The sequence below is a fragment of the Suncus etruscus genome, chromosome 1 (genome assembly GCF_024139225.1).
Source record: "Suncus etruscus isolate mSunEtr1 chromosome 1, mSunEtr1.pri.cur, whole genome shotgun sequence".
Lineage (NCBI taxonomy): Eukaryota > Metazoa > Chordata > Mammalia > Eulipotyphla > Soricidae > Suncus > Suncus etruscus.
This window is the reverse complement of record NC_064848.1, coordinates 31,116,254-31,129,380: the sequence shown is the minus strand read 5'-3', so window position 1 is coordinate 31,129,380 and position 13,127 is coordinate 31,116,254. Positions and strand designations below refer to the sequence as shown.

Here is a 13,127-nt window from a genome sequence, read left to right as displayed (position 1 = left end):
CAGCATCAGCAGATCTGATCCAACAACAAAAACAAAGCAAATCCCTTTTTTATCATCATGCTCAAGAAGTCAAGATTTTCTGAGAAAATTATAGCCAATATATTTCCTTCTAATAAATACAGTCATGGTTGCAAATTGAATTTTATTATAAAGAATAACTTAAATCTCTAAAACAAGTATTTAAGATGTTTAATAAAATTAAAAATAGGCTTTAAATCAAATACAGTCCCCATAAATTGTAATTGTTATTTTGGAGCCATACCCAACAATACTTCAGGCTTTCTCTTGGCTCTGAATTGAGGGATCACTCCCGGTGGGACACTGGGAACCATATGGGTTGCCGGGTATCAAACCCAGATGGGTATGACAAGACAAATATCCTAGTATTGTTCCAGTCCTAACCCCCTCCCCATATTTACTGTTAATTTTTGTGTCTTAAGATTTTAAAATGAATATTTGTGATATTTTGAAATCATAAAGGTTACTTGAGTAATACTTTATTGGCATATGCATTTTTAAGTAGAAAATTGCTCTTTCTCGCCCAAAAATTACTTTCTGTGAGCAGAAAAAAAAAACCACAGACACACACACACATTATCTTATTAAGAAACTTTTGTTGGGCCCGGAGAGATAGCACAGCGGTGTTTGCCTTGCAAGCAGCCGATCCAGGACCAAAGGTGGTTGGTTCGAATCCCGGTGTCCCATATGGTCCCCTGAGCCTGCCAGGAGCTATTTCTGAGCAGACAGCCAGGAGTAACCCCTGAGCACCGCCGGGTGTGACCCAAAAAACCAAAAAAAAAAAAAAAAAAAAAAGAAACTTTTGTTGTCTAGATGATAAATTGATCAAAGACATTCATAATAGTTTATAATAGTTTCAAAGTTCAGTAATTTCTAAGAAAAACTATGACAATGTCCATAAATGGGGTAATCAACTAATAGAAGTCTATTTTGTTTCAGATATAAATAAATTATCACTTCGTTATTAAGGGAAACCTTATTTCTAAAATTGTATAAGAAATGACATTTCCCCCTCAGAGGTCTTTAACTCTCTCTTCAGTCTTCTCATTGCCTATTCATTGTTGATTGAATGTGAGAGAAAATTAAGGTTCTGATTTGGTGAGAGAGGTCAAAGGAAGGAGGAGGTATGAGCAAGTGGAAGAGTGTTTTGTCTTTCCTTTTTTTTTTATTAGTGTTTTAATAATAAAACAAGAAAAAAGAGAATTTTCCTTTTGAATAAAAGTCCTTTCTATTTTAAATTATAAAATTTATATATATAATTATTATATATCATATAGTTTAAATATAACATGCATTATATAATTATAATCATATAAATATATGGTTATAGAATACATAATATATAATATATAAAATATTATTTAAATTATAATTTTTCCTTTTTCACTTTTAATAATATATTTATTTAAGCACCATGATTACAAATATGTTTATGGTTGGGTTTCAGTTATAGAAATGAACACTACCCTTTATCGGTGTAAGCTTCCCACAACCAATGCCCTTATCTCCCTCCTCCCTCACTCATGCTTGTCGAGACAGGCATTCTATTTCTCTCATTCATAATCATTGTCATGATAGTTGTTAGTGTACTCACTAACCCTCATTGCTTCATATCATGGGCTGATCCTTCTAGCCCTCATCTCTATTGTCTCTGAGCACTGTTACAAATACTGTCATATCATGGGCTGATCCTTCTAGCCCTCATCTCTATTGTCTCTGAGCATTGTTACAAATACTGTCTTTTATTTTTCTTCAATCCCACAGATGAGTGAGACTATTTTGTGTTTATCTCTCCCTCTGAGTTATTTCACTCAGCATAATAGTTTCCATTTCCATCCATGTATAGGAAAATTTCATGACTTTATTTTTCCTGATGACTGCATCAAAATACAAAATTCTATTGTCTTTAGCCATATATCTGTTGTATGTCATCTTGGTTGTTTCTAAATTCTGGCTATTGTAAATAGCACTTTAATAAATATAAGTGAGCAGAGGGCATTTTTTAATTGTTTTTTCATGTTTTTAGGGTATATCCCTAGTGATATAACTGGATCATATGGAGCTCAAATTCCAGTTTTTTGAGGAATCTTCAATTTTTTTCCAGAAAGCTGGACTAGACAGTATTCTCACCATCAGTCAATGAGAGTTTCTTTTTCCCCACATCCCAGCCAGAACTGATTGTTGTTCTTTCTGATGTGTGCCAATCTCTGTGGTGTGGGCACGAGATGATACCTCATTGTTGTTTTGACTTGCATTTCCCTGATGATTAGTGATGTGGAGAATTTTTTATGTGTCTTTTTATTCTTCTTTGAGGAATTGTCTGTTGATTTCTTCTCCCCATTTTTGATGGGGCTAGATTTTTTTTTTGTAAATTTCAGTTACCTTGACTATTGAATCCTAATAGGTATTTTCCTTCTGGGTCTCTGGTACTCCAATGATTTTTATGTTGTTTCTGTTGAGTTTATTGAAGACTTCTATTTTCTATTGTCTGATAAGTTACTTTAAGACTTTTTCTGTTGTATGAAGTTGTTATGCATCTCTTCTTCAGCTCACTGATTCTGTCCTTAGCTGCTTTTCTATGAGGCTTTTCTATGAGGTTTTCATTTCACCTACCAAGTTTTTTAATAATATTATTTCATTTTGGAGTTTTCTGATTTCTATTTTCATATTCTCTTGATTCTTATTTGTGGTTTGTTAAGCTCAATCCATGCTTTCTTTGAGTTCTATGAACATTCTATATATTTCTTCTCTAAACTCCTTATCTGAGAGACTAAATAAGTGGTTGAGACTTTTTAGGTCATCAGAGTTGCCATCTTCATTCTTTATGTATGGGGTTGGCCTGCATTGTTTTCCTATTGTCACAATTGTAGTGTGGTATTTTCTTAGTATTATGCTAGGGTTCATTGTCTAGAAGATATGTGTAGTGCAAAGCAAAGCAGAGTGGCAGCACTCCTCTGGCTCTACCCTTTGTGGGCAGGGACTGCTTACCTCTGAAGTGTCCTCAGGAAATGTTCTGGGCCGGTTGTTTTAAGGTCCAACACACAGCAGAGCAGAGGTAGTTCACAATGTCTGCCGTGTGCTCTGTCTTTTATTTTGGTTTGCAGTGAAAGGAAAGAATATGATATTTTAAAGTTTTAGCGCAAGGCCTAGCTTGACCATTGTGATTTCTTTCGCAAACCATGGAAAAAGCCTTCAGTTTTAGAATCTTTAAAGTGGGTATTTGATAACAGAATCACAATTTTGCAAAGCTTATATGTGTGAAACATTTGATATATAGCATGGCACAAGAGCCAGAGCAATAGTACAGCAGGCAGGGCATTTGTCTTCCTTGCAGCCAATCCCAGGCTTGATATCTGGCATCCCATATGGTTGTCCAGAGCCTGCCAGGAGTAATTTCTGAAAGCAGAAGAGAAAATAGTATAGCACAGAGAGAATTAATAGTAAAAGTAGTCCTGGGATATTAAAAATAAGGCTAGCGAACCATTTCTAAATGACATCTAGTAACTTTCATAGTTAGTAATGCTCTGATTCATATTTTCCATGATGTATAAGTTAATTCCTTAGCAAATAGCTATATTTTAAAGGACTTGGTTTTCACAGTGTGTAGCAGTGTGATAAACTTATTGCTCTAATTTAGAGCCCTCAGCAAATTAATTCTATCATGTAAATATAGATTTGATATATTTCATTCTTAATTATTAATTTCCATGTTAACAGAAGATACTGACAAAGGCAGGATAGTAAATGGTACTGAAAGGTCCTCTAGAAAAAAAAAACCAACACTAACCAAATTCCATAAACATCAACCCACATGTTTACACATAGAATAAACAAATATTTATTTAATCAAGTTGAATTCCCTCCTTTTAATTTTTTTTACCCTTACTAATTGTCTGTCATTAAGAGAATCCTCTAGCTTTGCCTAGGAACTAGGCATAATAATGTTACCTGGCCTCAAAGTGTTCTTGAAATCGAAGAAAATCAAAGTAAGGGCCACTCAAAAGGCGAGAGTGCATGCTTTGTATGTGAGAGACCTGGGTTCAGGACTCAATCCTGCAGTCTCCTAGCACCACAAGAAATGGCTACCCAGTAACACACTGGGAGTCACTGGGAGTAGCTCCTCAGCATCCTGAATGTGACACCCCTCCAAAATAAAAATACCGTGGGTAAACTGTCTTAGATAGTGCTCAACACAGAACAAGTTCTCAATCTGATTTTTCTAGTATTATGTATCATATTATGTGGTAGCTATGTGACCAATTTGTAAGATAATTATAAAGTCCTTTATGTTCTATATTACTTACACTACAATACAAATTTAAAAAATAAGACCTTTACATTTTAATTATAATGTAATTTAAAAAATTTCTATGCATGAAATAGTAACAAAGATTTTCATTACCTTATTTTTCCATGCCCAAATAGATACATTCACTAAGCAGAAAACAATACCATAAAAACTTATACTTGATATCTTTTATGTCATTTATCATTACTTTATTTTTTAATTTTAATATCTTTATTTAAACACCGTGATTACAAACATGACTATAGTTGGATATCAGTCACAAAAGAATACCCCCTATCACCAGCGCAACATTCCCACCATCAATGCCCCCATCGCCCTCCTCCCACAACCCCAGCCTGTATTTAAGACAGGCATTCTACTTCTCTCACAGTACTTTACATAAAAGTGACCTGAAATTAGAAAAGGCAAAAGACTTACAGAAAAAAACATTGCTAAAATTTAGTTTTGTGATGTCAGTTTTCAGGTAGACATCAGGATTATTAAAAGTTGTTTAGGCCTCAACTGAACAAAATTCAAGTAAGAACCACCAAAATTGTATACAACATATGTTTAAAACACATTATATACTTGCTATGGGGAAAATTACTTTAAATGAATATAATTTCCCAAACTTGATTCGGATCATATGTAGCTCCATTAACAGAAGCCCTACTTTCAAGTCATCACCAGTCACATATCTTCTTTTTTTAACTAGTATTTGTGATTCTTTTATTTTACTCTGGGTATTATTAGAGAGATAATAACTAAACATGTTTTTCTTATATTAACATGGATTCACTATTGTTACTCATAGAATACTCTAAGGAACCCATTTGTGCAAGTTTTCATAAAATTCTCCGTGGGACTTGATGCTGTTGAATTATTGAAACAAATAGATGACCTTGGTGAGTTTACATTTATACCACTTTTGTTCATTCTTATGTTTAAAATGTGATGAAAACATTATAAAATAGTTCCTCTTTTCTATATTTGATTTTAAGAACATTAATCTAAGAAAAATAAAATCCTATTCACCCATCTTCTCTTCACAATAGTTTTACAATTACAACTAGTAGTGACTATTTGTATTTCTAGATAGTTTCACTAATTGTAACATATTACATGTGAATGCAACCTTTTCTGCCAATCATAGGTAGGTTTCTATAAGTCATAGAAATTTTATTTTCTTTTTCCTTTTTTTGTAACCAACATAAAGCAAGTCTTGAAGGACAAAGGAAGATAAAATTATTTGTTTCTGACTACATTTAACAATTTTTTTTACACTTAACATTTATCTCCACTTTGTCTTGGTATCACTTTGACCAACCCTGAATATAATTAGAAGAGGTTAAAGAATTAGCAAAGCAAAGCAGAGGCAATGCAGAGACTCAAAAATAAATAGATAAACCTAAATCAGTATTCAAGGTTGGACGCTTCTCCCAGGGTCCTATAAAAGGAACAGGTCAAAGAAGATCAAAGCAAGCTGTCTGAACTTACTGCATTCCCTCTGCCACAGCTCCACCTTCAACCTAAGGGATGCAAGACATCTAATTCAGTCTGTGTCTGATTTACTGTTGCTATGCAACCATGAGGATGAAGAAGGGATTGAGAGCATCAGAATTTGGCAGTAGTAGAACAAATGTTCCTACTTCTCTTCAATTCTGAGATATGAACTCGAGTTATAAATAAGCAGAGAGTAATTATACCTATGTTTCTATTGTACATAATTGTATGTATGTTTAATAGTGAACTCCATTTAATTAAACACAGTATTAGCAAATTTATTTCCTTGAAAGAAAAAAGTAAGAAAACACTTGGTTAAAAGCCCTTTTTTTGAGGGGGTGTTTGCCCAGCTCTCAGTGATCACTCTTGGCATGTTTGAGGAACCATATGGAGTGCTGAGGATCAAACTCTGGTCAGCTGTACCATATCTCCAGTCCCTAAATTCTCTAGTACTCTAAATTCTTATATAAAATTTTATTATTCCTAACTTCAGAAATAGAACGTTAATTTAAAATAAGGTTAAAATTAACAGTGCCATGGTTATTTATGAAATTGCATATATATCTTAGAATATAAGAGTGAATAGTTCCAATTGGAAATTGGGAGTACTGTTCCTTTTGCTCTTCTATGATTCAGTTTACTGCATTTCAATACTAAAGAAATCTTTTTGATTCCCAATGACTGTTGGACAGCAATTAAGTGACAATTATACTTGCCTTCATCAAGTAGTTATCAATCAAAACATTTTATTTTTCAATTAAATGAGAAAAGAATTTAATAAGTTGTCTACTGTGAGAAATTTAGACTCATAGCCAAAGATGGAAGAGGCACATTTGTGTTTTATAAGCAGGAATTTATAATATTCACAGCTTTCTCACTATTTGTGATGATCCAGTCAGTGAAAATTTAATTGACCAAGTGATTTATTAACTTGAAACTTTATATTTACCCTTTGTCTCAGTTGATTTCCTCATAAGAAGTCATGAAATTAAAGAGCAATTAAATCCTCTTTCTTCAGAGTAATTATGTGAAATAAAAATGTGATGGTTTTGTCTAGATTAATACAGATATCAACAGATAACTCACACAGGTTTTAAATCAAGTCATATTAGGAAATTGTAATATATAACATAGATGCTCACATTATGACCTCCTCAGAAGTGATTTTCTTTGTTAATAACTTTTATTTTATTTCATTGTCTTCTTCCTTAGTAGAGATAGAGATTTGTTTCACTTAGGCATTCTTTAATTAATTACAGAATTACTTTTAAATATGACCTATAGCTCCCTAAACATAAATGTTTACTCTGTGTGCATTTAACTCAATATCTCTGACAGGACCACTTGCCCAGCTAACTTCAAGTTACTATATTTTGTCTGGTTCTACTTTCATTATTTTATGTTATTTAATATCTATTACAACTACGCATCAGAATTGTGTACCATTACTATTTGAAACAGTATTATTTAAATTATCATAACCTTTTTTTTGTTTGAATTGCTTTTGCTATCTTAGATATCCTAAGAATGAAATTAGAAAACAGTATTGACCTCATTGATCATCTCAACACACTATCAACCCTGACAGTAAATATTTCTTCCTGTGTATTGTATGACCGTATTCAGGCATCAAAAACTGTAGATGAAATGGAAGCAAAGGCTAAAAGGCTCTACAAGAGCAATGATCTCTTTGGAAGTAAGTATAATTTTACTAGAGTTTGAGTTCCTCTTTGTACTAAAATCATCCCAATTCTTCCCTAGCCTCTTTTATCCAGAAATTTAGAAAAGTAGATGGGGACATTCCTTCTGATGGTCTTAGAAATGGGAAACTGTCATGTAGAAAAGAAAAGGTTTCTGAGAAACCTTTGACATACATGTAGTTTTGATGATATGGTTAAAATTAAGATTAAAAGGGGTTTTATAATTGTGTGTGTATTTAAATCTATGTCAGAATCAGTCAAGACTCTATATCTTACAGTAAATTTCTGTGTATGTTTTCATTTTCATAAGTGGCTTAAGGTGAAATATTTAATCTGGCCACTTAGTTTGTGATTATATTCTCAAACTCCTGCTTTGAATCTTTCAGGTTGTCACTTCCATTTAACTGTTTTTGCTGTAAATTACGAGCCAGGGTTTACTGTCAATTACTAACTCAATTGCCTGTTTGGGCTGCTCCCAAACAATGCATAATGTCAACCATAAAATAACCTTTCTGATGTTGTTGCCCTTTCATTTTTAGGTGTTATTTTTAAACTTCCTTCTAACCAAAGTCAGTACAGAAGCTATCACTCAAAAAGTGTTTCTCTTCCTCCCGTCATAAAATATACAATCCGCATGAGTCTTAAGACTGCACAGACCACAAGAAGCATAAGAACCAAGATTTGGGCTCCAGGGCCTCACAACTCTCCATCACACAACCAGATCTACGGCAGAGCTTTCATTTACCTGCAGGATAGCATTGAAAGAGCTATCGTTGAATTGCAGACTGGGAGAAATTCTCAGGATATAGCAGTCCAGGTTCAAGCAATTCCTTATCCATGCTTCATGAAAGACAAGTAAGTCATTGCACTGGCATCACTTTGTAATATTTAACCATTTTTCTGAGAACTCATTTCTCATTTTTTAGTCACATAAATAAAGCTCACTAAGTATATATTCAAAATCTGTTTACAGAAAAGGGTTTACCTATAGGGCCGTATAGGGTATGGCTTTATGATAACTTATCATTGCTATCAAAAGTAATAGTATTGGTCAAGTGATCCAGGTTTTCTTTATCATGACCTTTAAATTTTTGAAAACTTTGGTCTTGGTATTTGAGATTCTGGCCCCCATAGCTAAGTGCATTCTAAATGATTTTGATCTAAATGATTAAGATCTCTGCAGATCTTAACTATATTTAAGCAAAAAAAGGAATTAAATAAAATGACCAACATTTCTTCCAACTTGTAGAGCTGGAGCTATAGTAAAGCCTTGTATACAGATGATCCAAGTTTGATCCCTGGTAGCTTGTATGACCTTCTGAACACTGCCAGGAATAAGCTCTCAGCACTTTTGGGTGTGGCCTAAAAAACCCATAATCTTTCAACTCTCAATTTTAATATATATTAATATGATGTATATTATGTATAACTATACATCATATTAATATATATGTGTATACAGTGAATTTTAAGAAAAATTTGATAAAAGACATTATTGATAATATCTGAAGATAAAAGTATATCATCTGAAAGTATTTTATCTATCACCAATCTACTTGCTAGGAATATGTATCTAAAACACTTTGGCTAAGTGAACAAAAAATGTAATGGTCATGATTTTAGACAGTTGAACTGTCCAGAAAATCTGTCAGCTGGGCAGTTCTTTGGTCACAGTGAAAATAAAATCACATCAGACCAACTACATTATTCAAGTTCATCCTCCCACATAAAAGTTTGAAGCTGAATATTGCCTTACAGTAATCATCCATTACTCTGTGCTGTTATTGTAGTTTATATACAAGTGTGAAGTTTCTGGTGGGTGACCTGTTCATTGTAGATGGCAGGAAGACTTTGCTGTGCAAACCATGAGTAAACTGCAACAGTTTTAATCAACTGTAAATAATTGACAGCTCAATTAAAGGACGATTCTCACACACATTTTGTGCTCATTTTTTTACCTTATAAATTTTGGCATCTAAGGTGATAGGTTTTTGGGGCTACCTTTAAAAAAAGTTGTCTAGGCAGCTATTTATTATGCAATGTTATTATAATGTCTTACATATACATGTATAAATATATATAATATTCAATATTTTTATGCTTACACATGTGGGGCATATGTTCCACAGCTGGGCAACATCCATCATAAGTGGGATTAAGACTCAGTCCTGGTCCTTCAATGATAAGACAATTTTTTCTTCCCTTTTTCTTTATAAATACTATTTATACTAAATGAAAAATATACACATTCATTTAAAAGAAATATTATGGGGCAACTATTGTTAGTGATGGAGGGCCTTCACTTAATTCTAAAGATGTACATAGTATCAAGTTTGAATCTGAACTAAGACAAGACTCATCCAACAACTTTTTTTCAACAAGTTTTTAAGTACTTACTCATGCCAGACTATTTTCTATAAGCTAAAACTAAATATGACTATGACTCTGAGGTTTGAGAAATAGTACAGTGAGTAAGGCACTTGCCTTGCATGTAACCAACCTGAGTTTGGTCCCAGAATCCCATATCATCTCCTGAGCACTGCAGGAGTAATTCTGAATGCAAGTCCAGGAGTAACCCCTAACTAAGCATTGCTGGGTATGACCCCAAAACAAAAATAAGTTGGTATGGTTCAATTCTTATTTCTTTTCACTAAATAAATTTCATATTTCTGATGGTGATAAACTTTACATTTTGATGGTCATAAATGTGGCATTCTAAACAAATTGCACATAATATATAGGTTATGTCTTATTAATAGTCACATTTCTCATAGGGGATCTTAGCCATAGAATAAATGACAGTAGAGCAGCCCCTGAGCACTGAGTCAGGAGTATCTCACCCTCTTCCACAAAATAAAATAAAAAGCAGAATGATCTTGGGAGCTTTCTTCTCCAAAGTATTCAGGTCTAGGGATATAGCTCATGATAGACTTACATGTCTGTTGTAAATTTTACATGCAAGTTCAATCCCTGGTACCACACTTCTATATACATCTTCATAAAGAATAGTTTTCAAATGTATGATTTTTAGACCAGTAACATAAATATTACCTTGAAAATTCTCTAGAATGAAAAATTTTCACTTCACCTCATAGAAATATTTTTATTATTTATTAAAAAATAATAAAACAAGAAAACTGAATGGAGTAAAGAAAACTGTGCTTTAATAAGGTGTTTCTAGTTTCTGGCTAGCACTGAGAGACACTAACTTTGAACTTTTAGGAATCCTGGGCAGGCACTCAAGCATATATTTGAGACCCAATGAGAACTTAAAATGATTCTCTAGATTAGTACATTACCAGAAGAGTCATTTTTTTATTGTTTATAAAATTGCTGGTATCATTACTTTGAGTAATTCCTTCAACACCTTTAATCAAATGCTTTGATTTGAGCATTTAGTTTATTTGTTTTGGTTTAGGATTTGGAAGACTGTATCTAGTGGTAATTAGGCTTATTCTATGCTGTGTCTTGGGGGTCATTTCCAGCAAGGCTTTTTTTTTTTTTATTCCTTGTACTATTATAGCTAGAAAAATCCTGGGCCTACTGCTAAATCACCTTTATTTTTAAAAAATCATAAACTTAATGATGTTTCCCAATTTTCAATAAAAGCATTTAATTGATAAAAGAGGAAGTGTGTTCTTAATACTTAATACTTAGTACTTTGCATGTGTAATATTGGTTTTGGTTACTGAATTGCTATTTTGCTTTTTTTTTTACAGCTTCTTAACCAGTGTCTCTTATTCTCTTCCAATTGTGCTTATGGTTGCCTGGGTTGTATTTGTAGCTGCATTTGTAAAAAAACTTGTTTATGAGAAAGACCTCCGGCTTCATGAGGTATGTTAAAAAAATTCTCACTTTCATATGAATAAGTTCAATTAGCATAATAATTAATTGCTAAGTTTTTATCATGACCAGACAAACTCAGAAAGCCTAGCCTATATATTGTGATAACTATTATTTATTATTAATAATTATTTACTTTTATTATTAAATATTATACAAGTTAGTTTGTTATTATAATGGCATATGATAAAATATTTTCTCAAAACAATTACAAAGAAAGTTTTTCTTTCTGAAATTAAAAATCTGAATATTCTGGAGGCCGAAACGGTGGTAAGGCATCTGTCTGCCTTGCCTGCACTAGCCTAGGATGGACCACGATTCGATCCCTCAGCGTCCCATATGGTTCCCCAAGCCAGGAGCGATTTCTGAGCACATAGTCAGGAGTAACCCCTGAGCATCACCAGTCCTAAAACCAAAAATAAATAAATAAATAAATAAATAAATAAATAAATCTGAAAGTTCTGAAAGTATGAGCTCAATTTTATCATAAGTAATTTTTGCCCCTTAAATTACCTTTTGAACATAGAATAAAGAAATTGAAACGATAACATTAGTGACTGCTAAGGTAAGATTATTATTATTGTCAGCCTAAATGAAGATATAAACAGTATATATATAGATGTAGACATAGACAGATGACTGGTGTTAGCTCACAAGGAGGAAATTCTCTTCCCAGAATACTATGTCTTCTTCAATTATCTTCTTCTTTATGGCTGAAGAGATACCTCAAAAGGCTGAAACATATGCCTTGTATACATGGGGAAGATTCAATTCTCATTACCCACATTGAGTCATCAGGAGTAGCCAACATTAGAATCGGAAGAATCATCAAGAGTAGTCCCTAAACGCTACAGGGTGTGTTCCAATTACTAATTCCTTCATCTTCCACTAATTCATGATTTATGAAAACTAATAATTTTGTATTGTGAAATCACTTAGGTTAATAAGTTGATGGTTAAAGACCAAACTGAGATGCAAAGCATTAGCTCCTCTTGGACATGTTCTTTATTATTATTTATCCCCAATCCAAAATATTTTAAATTTTAGAATTTATGGGAAAACATTGTATATTTGTATTATGCCAGAATATAAAAATTTTATCTTCTTATCCTTAATAAGTCCATATTTTTACTCATTCATGGAGTAGAAGAAAAAAATGCTAAATCATTTCTAAACTGGGGCACAACCATTTCTGCAAAGTCTAGATGACAATTTGAAGTAATGAGGTTTGAATAACCTGTTAGCCTACTTGTACTTTTATACTGGCTTTGCCAGTGCTTCTAGGCAATTGATCATATATTTTACAAGTTGTAAATTACTTCTTTATATTTTATTATGTCTTCATTAGATTCTAAGGATTGTTCTAACGTTTGAATCTACAGTTCTTGCCTTTTCTATTTGGATTCTGGTTGATTCTCACAGATGCACTTTCATATTTCAGTTATAATCTAATAATATCTCATCAGCTAATTTGAACCCTGCTATATTAGAGCTCTTGTGCAAGAACTCCTTAATTCCAATTTAGAAACTTGAATCCATGCTCGCAACCATAATTTTGATTGCTAGCTTCATAAATTAACACCTTAAATTTCTCTATGAAGTTTCTGCTACTCAGAAATGAATCTTCACGATTAAAGAAAAACTTTGAAGTATGCAACAGTAATAAAAACTTTTCTACTTCAAAATAAATACCTTATATATTTTTCTTGTATTAAAAATACATTATAATGGAGTTGTTGCTTATATATACACATGTGTATTCATGCATATTTAGT

General features: G+C 32.8%; 1 protein-coding gene across 1 annotated transcript in view; it reads left to right on the top strand.

Annotated features, from left to right (window-relative positions):
* The window catches only part of ABCA12 (ATP binding cassette subfamily A member 12), a 216,814-nt gene that overhangs the window by 128,922 nt on the left and 74,765 nt on the right, over positions 1–13,127 (top strand). The window contains 4 exon segments of the mRNA XM_049768435.1: positions 5,121–5,211; positions 7,326–7,505; positions 8,049–8,364; positions 11,229–11,343. Coding sequence (XP_049624392.1) covers positions 5,121–5,211; positions 7,326–7,505; positions 8,049–8,364; positions 11,229–11,343 — 702 coding nt within the window.